The 13,961-nt window shown below is 51.0% G+C and overlaps 1 protein-coding gene across 5 annotated transcripts in view; it reads right to left on the bottom strand.

Moving 5' to 3' along the window:
* The window catches only part of TYW1B (tRNA-yW synthesizing protein 1 homolog B), an 87,801-nt gene that overhangs the window by 72,712 nt on the left and 1,128 nt on the right, over positions 1 to 13,961 (bottom strand). For 2 of the 5 annotated variants that reach the window (XM_069033103.1, XM_069033106.1), the window contains exons 2-8: positions 13,643 to 13,769; positions 13,347 to 13,513; positions 12,595 to 12,735; positions 11,961 to 12,062; positions 10,905 to 11,099; positions 9,272 to 9,553; positions 8,289 to 8,396 (exon numbers count right to left, since the gene is read on the bottom strand). In XM_069033103.1, coding sequence (XP_068889204.1) covers positions 8,289 to 8,396; positions 9,272 to 9,553; positions 10,905 to 11,099; positions 11,961 to 12,062; positions 12,595 to 12,735; positions 13,347 to 13,481 — 963 coding nt within the window. In that variant the 5' untranslated portion in view covers positions 13,482 to 13,513; positions 13,643 to 13,769. Of the gene's footprint in view, positions 1 to 8,288; positions 8,397 to 9,271; positions 9,554 to 10,904; positions 11,100 to 11,960; positions 12,063 to 12,594; positions 12,736 to 13,346; positions 13,514 to 13,642; positions 13,770 to 13,961 lie in introns of those variants that run through there. The other 3 variants (XM_069033104.1, XM_069033105.1, XM_069033107.1) reach the window with 3 other exon arrangements.

Genomic DNA, 13,961 nt, shown 5'->3' with positions numbered 1-13,961 from the left:
TTTCCCACCTAATCCATCAAACACTCTTCAAACTGATCGTGCAGGGGGAGAAAAATAAAAAAGGCACCAGAACTCCACACAAAGGCTGGGAGAGCTGGGGCTGTGCAGCCTGGGAAAGAGGAGGTTCTGTGGAGACCTCACAGCACCTTCCAGGGTCTGGAGGGACCAGGGAAGGCAGAGAGGAACCCTGCCTCAGGAACTGGAGGGACAGGACAAGAAATAACAGGTTCAAACTGACAGAGGGGAAATTAAGGTTGGATATTAAGGAGAAATCCTTCCCTGTGAGGGTGGGGAGGCCCTGGCACAGGGTGCCCAGAGAAGCTGTGGCTGCATCCCTGGAAGTGCCCAAGGCCAGGCTGGATGGAGCTTGGAGCAGCCTGGGACAGGGGAAGGTGTCCTTGCCCACAGAACAAGATGAGCTTTAAGGTCCCTTCGAACACAAACCATTCTATGATTCCCTAAATTAACTTAATTTAGCACTTTTAGCCTCATGGCTCTATTTACCAATGTGCCATGGCAGGGGAAAAAAGCTCCCCCAAAAGCTTTTACTGTCAGAAAAAAATTTACACCCAATTATGACTCAACTTCTTCCGTGATTAACCTCCCAGTGGTCAGAGAAAGGGAACCCCTGGCCTTGCCAAGATTTACAGCCTCATCCATCTACAGGCTCCAGGATCTTTTCCCAAATAAAAGGCACAAGCACTAAGCAAACAGGAACACACCAGGGCTGGAGCCAGCACTAACAGCACAGCCCTGAGGGCAACGCTGGCCAGGCTGTCAGGAAAAGCTTCCTGGCAGCAAGAAGGATTAGCAACACTTCCCCAGGGGTTGGGGAATGAACTGTTGAAGTTCATGAAATACATGAATGGAGAGTTAAAGGTCACGGAGCAGAGCTCTGGAAGCAATGCTCCAGGGGCAGCAGGACAGCCAGCAGTGCTGACAGCTCCTCCCCTTGCTCAGCTCCTCTGGCAGGGGCACCACTGGCAGGAACCCGTGGGGATTTGGGAAGTTGATGGGACACCAGGCTGCCCACAGGAATGGCACTCCTTTCCTGACAGAACAACCTTCCTGTCAGGCTAAAACACATGGAGAAGAAGGGGACAGGGAGCCCACTCCACAATGACACCCCTGAACACAAGCAGAGGAGCAGAGGGTGCATGTGGGGACTGTCCTGCTGCAGTAACAGAGCTGTGGCTGTCACAATTCAGCTGTGACAGACAGAGACAGAGCTGCAATTTGCTCAGCCCATGGATGAACACCCTGTCAATCCCACAGCACCCCGGCCCTCACTGCTGTCAGTCACCAGCAGAGACAGGCTGGAGCTCCTGCAGCAGAGAGGAGAACTGGGAGCTCAGAGTGAGCGAGCTGTGAACCTGCAAACAGCCCAACAGACAGAGAATCTTATTAGAAACAGCTGCCAGAGTCTACATAATCACAGGCTACACACCCACCCCAGCAGTGCCCAGTGAAGCACAACGAGCTGAGAGCAGCACAGCTGAGATGGGAACGGGCAATGCAGTACCTGGCCATGACTGAAACATCAGCTGGCTGGGGCAGAAGGAAAAATTGGGGCAGGTGCTCCTAAAAAGTCGCCCTAAAGTCACAGAATCCTGGAATGGATTGAATTGGGAGGGACCTTAAAGCCCACCCAGTGCTACCCCTGCCAGGGCAGGGACACCTCCCACTGTCCCAGGCTGCTCCAAGCCCCAATGTCCAGCCTGGCCTTGGGCACTGCCAGGGATCCAGGAGCAGCCACAGCTGCTCTGGGCACCCTGTGCCAGGGCCTGCCCACCCTCCCAAGGAACAATTCCTTCCCAAAATCCCATCCAGCCCTGCCCTCTGGCACTGGGAAGCCATTCCCTGTGTCCTGTCCCTCCAGCCCTCTCCATCTTCCTTGTAGACTCCCCTCAAAATGGGGAAAGTCCCTGAGAAGTTGTGACTGATACCAAAAAAACCCCCAACTTCAGAAACGGGACTTTTCTCTCCTGAAGGAGAAACCCCTGTGAGTTTAAATAAGGAGGTGGAAGCCCATCTCCCTCCCTATGCTGTAGGATAACAGAAGGTCTCTGCTGTTACCCTGAGGCAGCAGCTCCCAGCTCCCACCTAAACAAAGGAAAACACACCTGCAGCTCCATCCTCACAGGGGGAATTTTCCATTTCCTTTTGTCTGAAAAGCCAGTGCTGAGATTTTTGGACATTTACAGCAGCATTTTGAATCCCAAAGTCCTGCAGACAAGCAGTGACAGGAGCTTCTGCTGCCATCTGAGTGAATCAGCCTGAAAGGGCACCGGGCATCTTCTGAGAAATGCAGAGGGAAACATGATCCCACCAACGTCATCTTCTGGGAGGTTCAACATCAGCCCAAGTCCTTGAGGACAAAAACCTCCCAGGTCACAACTTTCCAATCCATCTGCAGGGCTGCAGAGGGGGTGCAGAGTGCTGTGCTGAGCTGCAGCAGCTGCTCTGCTGTAGGGCAGCTTTTACAAGGTGCTGCTGAAGCACAGCTCCAACTCACACACTGCTGAGGGGCCCTGCCAGGGTTTGTCTGATTTGGGAGACCTCCTTGGACAAGGCAGGAAGATTGATTTTCAAAGGAGCCAAAGGAGTCAAAACTAACACTGTGTCTGTGTCCACCCAGAAGTGGCTGCTTATACTTGAAAACTGAGCCATATTTTCACATTTCTTTCTTCTGTGCTTCAAAAATCCCAACTGAAGCCAAGTTAACACAGTTTAACAAGTTTCCCAAATGTCCCAGTTCAAACCAGTAAGATTTTCCATTCAGTCTCTTCCACTCTCTCACACAGAGCAGGCAGCACACATCCTTCCACACTCTTGCCATCCTTTGCAAATTCTTTTTAAAATGGCTCTGTAAAGACTTCTCCACTCCATTTCTTTGTTTTCCTTGGAGTTCAGGACCAAATAACATTTCATTTCAACAGCAATTTTTCAAGTGCTCAAAATCACAGAATCCTGGAATGGTTTGGGCTGGCAAGGACCTTAAAGCCCACCCAGTGCTACCCCTGCCATGGGCAGGGACACCTTCCACTGTCCCAGGCTGCTCCCAGCCCCAATGTCCAGCCTGGCCTTGGGCACGGCCAGGGATCCAGGGGCAGCCACAGCTGCTCTGGGCACCCTGTGCCAGGGCCTGCCCACCCTCCCAGGGAACAATTCCTTCCCAATATCCCATCCAGCCCTGCCCTCTGGCACTGGGAAGCCATTCCCTGTGTCTTGTCCCTCCATGCCTTGTCCCCAGTCCCTCTCCAGCTCTCCTGGAGCCCCTTTAGGCCCTGCAAGGGGCTCTGAGCTCTCCCTGGAGCCTTCTCCTCTCCAGGTGAGCACCCCCAGCTCTCCCAGCCTGACTCCAGAGCAGAGGGGCTCTGCTGCATTCATTTGTAGAATTTGGGGAATTCTGCCCAACTCTGTCATTAGACAGGCAGGAAACTTTAAAAATGCACAGAAAAAAAAAAAACCAAACCACCTGAGAAATGGAACAGAAAGCTGGTGAGAAATGGTGAGCAGGAGGGCTGGGCTGCTGCAGGGTCAGTCCTGACCATCTCCACCAAAGGATGTGGTCAGGAAAACGCTGCAAATAAACACTCAGAGCTCTCAAATCCTTTACCAAGGAAGCCACTGCCACACCACATGTCAGAGACTGAATGTCCAGCCAAAGGTTACATTAAAATTATTTTTGGGTTTTTTTTTCCTCTTTTATCACTCACAAGCCTTACTCAGAAAAAGCCTCAAGATCTCTCGTAATTTTATTTAGCAATTGTAATCCTTTCCATTAGCCAGGGTTTGGAGAAAAAATATTTGAACCCAGGAAAGGAGAAGGGTGAAGGGTCCCTGTGGCAAATCCTGCTGTTAATGATAGAAGTAGTCCCCAAGAAGTTAAATTATTTTTCTTAAAGCTCATTTTAAAACGTAGGCACACATTGAATTCTGAGCCAGAGTAGCACAGGTTGGAATCCAGCCCAGAAACAGCTGCTGCAGGTAAGGGCATGTTTTTCATGAAGGAATCCTTCACCCATTAAAAGCTGAAGTTTTTGGGGCTGTCCACGTCAGTTTTAACTGACAGTTATGTACACAAATTTTATTCCATTTGGTTAAAATATCAGTGACTATTCTCTCCTTCCAACAGTTTCTACCTGTAGCACAAAGCTGCACATGACCCTTGGTCTGTAAGGCTTAGGCCTGAAATACCTCATTGCCCACTGCCCCACTCCAACCCAACTCAGTTTCCTTAAGAAGCACCCCAGGGTGCAAGGTTTGGGCTTCCACAGCAGCCCCAGACTCCAAGGGTTCCCAGGAAATGTTGGAAAGGGTGGGATTTACAAATGGCTAACACAGGGTGACTTTCCAGGGATTTACAAATGGCTAACACAGGGTGACTTTCCAGGGATTTACAGTGGCAAAGGGGACAGGAAAGCTCCCGTGCAGCAGATGGATACAGAGGGACATAAACTCACTGAACACACTCTGGGGTAGGCTTTGGTTCCTTGGTGTGTTCCAATCATGCCCCTCTCTCTTTACATTGCAAATGAGCCTGTCAGCATCCTCCCACTGCTTGTTTTAGGAAACGTGAGCACTAATCTCAAAGTTGTGTCAACAAAATATGCTCATTTGATTGCTTGCAAACCCATCAAAATAGGGAATCAGGATATTATTATTGCTGTTACTCATGCCTGAAGTTTATAAATATGAAGGTTAATAAAGTGATTCCGTTCCCTGGGAATGGGTGTAGATGGATCTGTCCTCTCAGCTGATCTCCCAGCTGGGAGAGATAACCCCCACCAAGAACCACTTGTCATTAATGGCACCTTGCAGGCCTCAAACACCATCAGAGTCCACTTTCCCTGATAAATCCACATCGGGGAGGAACTCTGGAGGAGAGGCAAAGTGTGCCACAACTGCAAAACTCCAAAGTCTACCTAGTGCTTAAATACACTAAAAGCCATCAGCACATACAATGGGATTTGGTAAACTCGTGCAAATTGCTGTTGTATCAGGCACCAGGTAATAAATTTGAATATACTACCACTATATACCCAACCTTGTGTCAATTTGGGCTCAGTGTGCAGAAGGCACCATCACCACGAATTGTGTAACTCCACACCCAGCAGCCCTTTAAAAATCCATCTCTTCTCTAACTCAGAGTCTGTAATAGCTGTAACTCCACCAGGTAGAGAGATTCTGGCATTCCCCTGGAACTCCTGAATCCATCTGCCTGGTCCAAATGATGCAAAAATCCAGTACCTGCTTCAAGCCCTTTGACAATACTTTACAAAGTGCACTGAACCTGCAGAACACGGGGGAGAAAGCTGTAAAAAAAAGCTCAGCCTTGATTTCCATCAATGCAAACAACAAAAGACAGATGCAAAATTAAATTAAGACCACCTGCAGAGATGTGAGCAAGCATTTCTTAGATCACCTCACCTCCACAGCCTCACTCTGCCATCCCAGAAAAGGCAGGACAGTAAGGAATTCTGACTCTCTGTGCCTGCACAGCTGTCTTACCTGCTAGTGAATTGCACAAGAGGCAATTCATGCAGAAGAGATGAAAGCTGGACCCAAAACCATTCCAAATTAACTATAATGCACAAGGCAGAACTTGCTGTTCTACACCCCATAGGCAGAGGGGTGAACACCCAACACTGACACCCACAGAACTGCTGCTGGAAAGTGTCAGGCACATTCCAAACCCAAGGAACTCTGAGCAGGAAGAACTGTCTGTGATATAACCCTGAAGATACACAAGTTTCTCTCAGACTTGCTCACCTGTCTGTGACCAGTTCAGATCCCAAAGCCCAGAGCACTTGGCTGTGTGGGCAAGGATCCCTGCAGGACAACAGGTCACCTCAGGGTGAAACAACAGTGTCACACTCATTTTACACAGTGCAGCATTCCATGAGAGGCAAAATGGCTAAAATGGCCAAAGGGAGAACGACTCACCTGGCACAGGAAACCTCTCAGTGCACAGACTCGGAGCCTAGAAAGGGGATGGGACTTCAACAGGGGTGCACTTATGCACACTCAGAATGAGCTCTCAGGCCCACACCAACACCTGCCCTCTCAGGATTTAATCCTTTGCAGGAGGGCAGCATTCAGCTCTCACAGCAGAACAACTCTGCCAGCTCCTGCAGGAAAAGGCTCAAACCTGCAGGTTCCAGCTCCAGGTGAGGGTCTGTGCTCAGACAGCAGCTGCCCCTCTGATCAGGGGTGGCACTTGGGTCACAGCCACAGGAATCTGATCTGCATAGAGACACAGTCACTGCAGAACAAAGCACATCCCAACATCCAGGCCTCTCCCTGCTCCAGCAGAGCAACAGGGAGGCTGAGGAGAAAGCAGTTTGGATCTTGCCCCAGCCAAAGGCACAGACAGCAGAGAACTTTCCCTGTCTGTCTGTAACCCACACCACGCTGACCTCAGCACCGACTTCTTCCAGTGAATGGCAGGAAGTATTTTATTGCTGTGCTCGCTTTGTGTTTGTAAAGTGGATATGGTGTGCGGTTTTCCTGGATTACACTGCTCCTCGATCATGGCGTTGCTGTATTCTGCCGGTCAGTGAAAGCCCGATGCCCAGTTCTTCACAAAGCTTTGGCAGGGCCCGAGCACCGCCCCGGAGCAGCGGCCGCAGCACACACGGTTCCCTTTCGGCCGCTGACCTCTAGTGGCGAGCGCAGGAGAGAGGAGACAGGAACGACGTGTTCCGTGAGGAACTGAGGTCCCTTCTCCCTCCGAAGGGAAGGCACAAGGCTCCCCCACCACCCTTCCTCACGAGCTGCAGCCACAGGCCCCTACCGGCTCCGGGACAGAGCCCTCTGTCCACCGCAGCCGGTCTTGCCCCATCGCCGGGGCTCCTCTCCTCACAGAGCTGGTTGCAAACAGCAGCAAGTGCTTGATTTACCTCCTTCCCCTCCCCAAGTTGAGGAACAGAGATCCCCGGGCTCCCCTTGTAAGCTCCTGCCCTCCGAGCACACATCCTCCTGTGAGCCTGGCCTCAGGTGGCCCAGCAGTGCCACCTCAGCTCAGACCACTGAGGACACTGTTACATTTCCATAGGGTCATAGAGCAGCTGGCATCGGCAGGGACCTCAGAGATCATCTCATTCCACACCCCTGCAAGGGGCAGGGACACCTCCCACTGTCCCAGGCTGCTCCAAGCCCCAATGTCCAGCCTGGCCTTAGACACTGCCAGGGATGCAGGGGCAGCCACAGCTGCTCTGGGCACCCTGTGCCAGGGCCTGCCCACCCTCCCAGGGAAGGATTTCTTCCATATCTCAATCTGAACCAATACTTAAACCTAGTAACCAATCTGTAAAAAGCTCCAGCTGACTCTGGCAGCAACTTCTCCCTTCTCTGCTATGCTCCAGAAACTCATGGCCGAGGCAACTAATAGGGCCCCATTTTGGGAAAGAGCTGCGAGAAGCCCACAGTGCAGAGGCACCCATGGGAAGGGCGGTGTAATTACAGAGAAGTCAGTCTGGTGAGAAGGGCTTGGACAGCAGCTTAAGGCTGCACAAAGAATGACCGCTCTGCAAAGGTCACTGAGGGAAGAGGGTCAGCAGATGGGCTGAGAGCACATCACAGACCACCCCCTCCCCACCCTGACCAACAACTGCTCGGCCAGCAAAGAGTGGGGAGCGCAGCAAGGCCCTGCAGCTACTCCCTGTCCCTGCTCCTTTGTGTGTGCAAACCAGAGGTGAGTGTGACACATCCCAGCTGCAGGAAAGGGACACCACCAGCACCACTGAGAACAGAGCCAGCAACAGCCTGGGACGGAGCGGGAACTGGGGCTGTGGGGCAGGCCCTGTGTCTGAAGCACAGCACCTCACCCCAGGGCAGCAGTGAGCAAGGCAAGTGAGCTCTGGCAGCTGGGTGCTCCTGCAGCACCTGTAGCTTTGTCCCCTGTCCTGACACACCTGCACTTCAGTGACATCCCACAGGCAGTACAGGAGCAGGACCTGTGTTTAGGCACTGGGCTGGGAATCTCGGTGGCAGAGATTTACAGCCAGATCCAGTGTTAGCTCTGCAAACAAATCTTCCCTCAGACTGGAAATCACAGATTACCACGGCAGCATTTGCTTGGTGAGCAAGTCAGAGTCAGTCTGTGACTACACCCAACACACCTCCAAAACTGTTCTTTTTTGGGACAGCTTCTTCCATAGCTCATATTTTACTCTCCCTCTAACTAAACCCTACAGATCCAAATCCAGCCAGTAACACTTTAATCAATCCACCTGCTCAGTGACCAAGACCTGACCATTCCACACCCCCTCCAACAGCAGTACCTTTGCTTTCTTCATGTGGCCCATGATATTGCCAAGATCTTCAACATCGACGACAGAATCTGTGCCTCCAGCTTCCTCCTCACTACTGGTTTCAAACAATTCCTCTGCCTGTGGGACAGAGCAGAGGAAAAAAGTTAAGAATTTATCTGGCTGTTAAACATACGACCTTCATCTAAGCTAACCAGTGAAATCAGCTCTCCTCATCTGAAAACAAGGAATAGCCTACCAAAACCTGTAGGATGGCTATGGAACCCTGAACCCCTTTAAACCCTCCAAGTGCCTTGCTGACAGCAAGATTTATTCCTCCTGCCTCTGCAGCAGCCAGCACTCCCAAACCCAGCCAGAAGAACCACTTACTTTCCTACAAAACTCAACCCAGCAATAACTTCCAACCCACAGTAAATGGCTCGAGGGAGGATTAAAGTGCCATAGCAGCTCTGGGTCTTGCACTGGAGAGCAATAGAGAGGATTTCTTAGTCCAAATCTGCAGTCAATAAACACTCCAGAAGAGAGAAATGATTACAGGCAGACACACACAAAGGACAGCCAGGGCTTGCTCTGCTAACACTCCCCAGCTGCCTTTGGAAAACCTTGGGATGCAGGCAGAGCAGCTGAGCTTCACCAGGGTGAAGTGAAGCAGGTTAATGACTCTCAGGGAACTACACGGCCCCCTTGGCCTTGAGACAAGGCAAAGGCTCTGCTGAGAACCCAGACTGGCTCCCTGGAGCATCTGTCACCTCCCCCCAGCCAGGAGCAGGACTCCCTCATCACACAAATGCCATGGAGCCTGGGTCCATCACTAATCCTTTGTTCCTTCTTTTGGATGGCTCATTCTACTTGTTATTGCCATGGGCTCTCACCCTCTTCTCCCCTGCTCCAGAACATGTATCAGGCTCCCACAGCAGCCCACTGAACTGCAGGAGGAAGGGGAGAAGTCAAACAGTGCTCCAAATAAAACAAGACCTCATGGATTTTGGCTGTACCTCAGTATTCTCATGTTCCGAAGTCCCATGTTCATGATCTGAGCTTTCCTTGCTCTGCTTCCCTGAAGATTTGCACTTCCCCTTCTTGCACTTCCCACTGCAGGGCTTTTTCTCCCCTTTGCAGAGCGCCTGGAGCCGAGTGAGGAATTTGGCTTTCCAGGCCTCAAAGTCAGCCTCGATGCTGCCGTGCTTGCTCTGGGCCACATTGCAGTCCCCTTCAGCTCGAGTCATGATCCTGCTGGCACTGAGCATCCACAGCCACCTGTCCATCCTCCTTCCAACCTAGGGCAGCAGGAAGGGTTGGAAAGGAAATTAAACCAAGGCCAGGTTCAAGCAGAAAACCAGAAAAGTAAGAATCAGCCCTGGCATTAGAGCCAGTGAGCTGCATGGCACTGGAGGGGAGGGAACCAGGGATTCCCTCACAGGTGCTGGCTCAGCACAGACACAGGGCAGCCTGAACACCACCACACCCCTGAGACTCCGTTGGAAAATCCCTCTGCCATCCCTGTGCGAAGGGATGGGCTCTGGGAACAGACTGCTCCGTGTGGTGCCTGCTGGTCAGAATGGTCACATGTGCAACACAGCCCCAGCTCCAACACAGCCTGCTGACAAGGGATGGCATTGTTCTGTGTGAGATGAGGCCAATGACCAGGCAGAGACACTGTCACAGCTCCCATCAGGGAATAAAGCTAAAACCCACATCAGAAAAAGGAGTCAGGTTTAAAAGGCAGCAAGAGCTGACAGTGCTGTGCCCTCAGGTGATTGCAGAAAGCTTTCAAAGCTGGGAAATGAACTCAGTAAGGATTTACCAAATGTGTTACCACACCTTCCAGTGGCTGTGGGACTCATTCCCATCTAAAACCCAACTGCTTCAAAGCTGAAGTGCCCGGGTGGCCAAGGCCAATGGCACTGGCTTGTACCAGCAATGGTGTGGCAGCAGGACCAGGGCAGGGACTGTCCCTCTGCACTGGGCACTGCTGAGGCACCTCAGTCCTGGGGACAGTTTTGGACCCCTCACTCCAAGAAAGACATTGAGAGGCTGGAGCGTATCCAGGGCAGGGAACGGAGCTGGGAAGGGGCTGGAGCCCCAGGAGAGGCTGAGGGAGCTGGGAAAGGGGCTCAGGCTGGAGCAAAGGAGGCTCAGGGGGGACCTTGTGGCTCTGCACAAGTCCCTGACAGGAGGGGACAGCCGGCAGGGTCAGGCTCTGCTGCCAGGGAACAGGGACAGGAGGAGAGGGAACAGCCTCAGGCTGGGCCAGGGGAGGCTCAGGGTGGGCATCAGCAGGAATTTCCCCATGGAAAGGGTGCTCAGGCCTTGGCAGGGGCTGCCCAGGGAGGTTTGGAGTCCCCCCCCCTGGAGGTGCCCAAGGAAGGGCTGGAGGTGGCACTGAGTGCTCTGGGCTGGGGACAAGGTGGGCATCGGGCACAGGGTGGAGTCAATGATCTTGGAGGTTTTTCCCAAGCTCAGTGGCTCTGGAATTCTGCCCATGCCCTAAAGCCAGTCCCTCACTCAGTCAGCACAAGAGCTGCAATTCCCACACAGAACACCAGCATCACTCAGATTTGAAGCATTTCATGCAGCTGAGGCTCTCAGAGGAGCAGAAGGCACACAGGGAGCTCGGGGGACACTCACCATGTTGTAGTGATCCACGTAGGCCGAGTTTCCCAGCCCAAACACGGCGTATCTCAGGCCCTGCAGGAAGCTCTTCCCAACACGGAAATCATTGGCTGCCTCTTCCAGCCACTTGCAGAACCAGGCTGCGCTCTCTGGGGGCTGCCCCTCGGTGTAGGTGGCCACCAGGAACACACAGATGTTCCTGCTGCTTGTCTGGTCACACACAGAGGACAGAAGAGAAAAAAAACCACTGCATTTTCCAGAACTTTCTTTTCAAGCAAAGAGTTACAACACCCAGGCAGCTGGGAGAAGTCAAAAAACAAGGCTGTCTCCTCTTGGGGTGGGACAGTGCAGCTGACAATCCCAAGGGTGCTGAACAACAGCGCCTTAAATTAACAGAAAGAGGTCAAGCTGAACAGGGCAGAGCAGTGGCAGAGCAGAACTGGACACCCAGCCCAACCAGCAGCTTCCTGACCTGACTCCTTCAGCAAGAAAGTGCCCCATGGATAAATACTTCAAACTCCTCAACCTCACATTTACAGGCTTGTTAGGGGCAGTATCAAATGCTGACAATTCATACTGAAACCCTACGGAATTTCCAGCACACAGTTCCCACCAGAACCTTTTGTTAGGGTTGATTAAAACTCTCAAGAGCAACTATCAATATTCATAGAAGGAAAACCCACCAAGGACTACTCCACATAAATAGAGCCCACAAGGAGATTCTAACTTAAAAGCCTCTGAAGGCTACAGAAGCATCCCCACCTTCCTGTTCTAGTTCTGAACCCTGCCCAGGTGTACCTGGTGCAGCCACTCTCACCCAGCTCACCCCTGAGTTACAGAACTGGCTCACACAGAGTCACTGTCACAGCAAAATGTCCTACTGGTGCTTGGAAATTTAAAAAATTTAGGTATTTCTGCTGAGGGCCAAAAATGCATATGTAACAGGGAAGCAATTTTCAACACAGAGCTTTGGGGATTTCCAGGATTACAGGACAGAAATACAGGAGGGAAACAGCCTTGACAACCCCGGGAAAAACTTGTACTTCTTACTGATGGTTATGCCATACCCACCTCCTCTGATAAACCATCTTCTGGATCGTAGTCTCCCATGTTAATGACTTCCACAGGCAAATTAAAGGAAGTAACAGCTTCAGCCAGAGCTTTGGCAAATCTCTGAACAAAGAAACATAGGAAGTCATCAATTACTTCAACCCACACAAGCCCTGCTGTGCTCAGCCACAAGACTTCTCCCAGCCCAGGAAGAATAATGACACAGGAGACCTGGACACTGGCACTGCAATTCCTCACATTCAAACAAAAATGGAGTACACTGGCTGAGAGTTACAACATTATAATGACTGATCACAGTTACACACACAAATTACATTTCTCCTTGAGAAAGCACCAAAGCCAGCACTTCTCTCTATGAAGACCTGCTAGAAAATTTAAATTATATTGCAAGAGTAAACTTCTAGCTTTATATTCAATCTCTACTGCATGCCTTGCTTAAAGGGAGGAGAAAAACTGTTATTTTTATTTAATTTTCACTTGTCTTGCACGTTGGGCAATGATTGTAACAAGCTAATGAATGTGCTAATGAACCCCCAGATCTGCAGCCAGGGCAATGTTCTAAGGCAAGCAACGTTCTCGGATCCCAACAGCATTTCAAAGCAATTCCACAGATGTGCAATAAAAGTACAGATACCTTTGCTGTGCCAGTCTGAGAGCCATAGAAAATCTTCACTCCAGCAACATGGACCTCCTGTGCCTGAGGAAGGGCACATCCATTCCCCAGTTTGTCTGCTGTTCCCTCAGAGGAAGCAGGATTCCCATGGGATTTCTCACCCTATGAAACAAGAGCTCTGTCACATGCAGTCCCTTTTCCAAGGGATTTCAAACCAAGAGCATTTAAAATTCAAATCCTGGAGCCACTCTCAGCAACAGTCAAGGCATTTTGGTTCCTCTCACACCCAAACACACCAGGACCTGTTTTCCTGACCTAGCCCAGGAGACACATACTTGTTTGGGAGATACCAGGATGCAGCTGAACCTCCCAACTCCTGCAGCAGATCTTCACCCTGCACAAGGAGGTTTTCAAGTCCTGAATGGCCTAATCCCCTCCATCCTAAAACCAGCCCAACCCTGTCAGTAGCATCATGAAAATGGGAAGGTGCAAACACAGGGCACAAGCAGAGGGGCTTATCTGGAGTGACAGAGCAACCCAGGGGGACACATTCTCCCAGTGTGAGGAGTGTCCTGCTGAGCTCTGCCCCAACGTCAGAGCAATAGGGCATTTAGTGACCCACAGACACAAACAATCCAGGCTGAGGAGCATAACCAGATAACTAAACTGCACTTGGGATTTGCAGCACCCTCGGTGCCTTTACCCAGTAACTACTCACTTCCACCCAGGTTTTTGGGGTCTTCTCAGAGAAAAGCGCTGACAGGCTCAGTTACCTTCCTTTTGGTTCTGGTGGTGGTGAACTGAACAACAATCCAAAGGCTGATCCCAAAAGCAACAGCAGAATAGATGTAAAATCTGTGCAGCCATATGGACACCAGGCAAGTATGGAAGTAGCTCCACGTATCCATTGAGACATCTAAATCTGGAACGTCGCAGATTCCTACAGTGTGAATACACAAAATAATCACACAGTACCCATAGCCTCACGTCATCAGCTATTGCCCAGGCTTTGCAGAAAACAGCTTTTGGCTAAAGACAACACATTAAAATTGAATCAAGAAGCCTTCACCTGCTCAGGTGTGTCAGCTGAGCTCCACACTAACATTCCATACCGTCAGAGGGAAACTCTGGGTTTTTCCTTGATAGGGCAGCTCTGTTACAAGGAAAATCAGAAAATACTTGTGCTGTCCAAGTGCCTGAAAGGAAAAAGTCCTTGTGAAACATCCACTGGATCATACTGGCCTCTATCTTTACTCAAATCCAACAAATGCAGCTCTCTGTCCAAGGGGGAAATCACCTGCACAGAACTTTCTGCTGAACACAACCCCTGCTTAGATGTCACACTGATTACAAACAGAGTTTCAAGGGCAGACTGAAACATGGATTCA

This window comes from Aphelocoma coerulescens, chromosome 19 (genome assembly GCF_041296385.1).
Source record: "Aphelocoma coerulescens isolate FSJ_1873_10779 chromosome 19, UR_Acoe_1.0, whole genome shotgun sequence".
Classification (NCBI taxonomy): Eukaryota; Metazoa; Chordata; class Aves; order Passeriformes; family Corvidae; genus Aphelocoma; species Aphelocoma coerulescens.
Note: the sequence above shows the minus strand (reverse complement) of the source record. Positions and strands in the feature narration are given on the sequence as shown.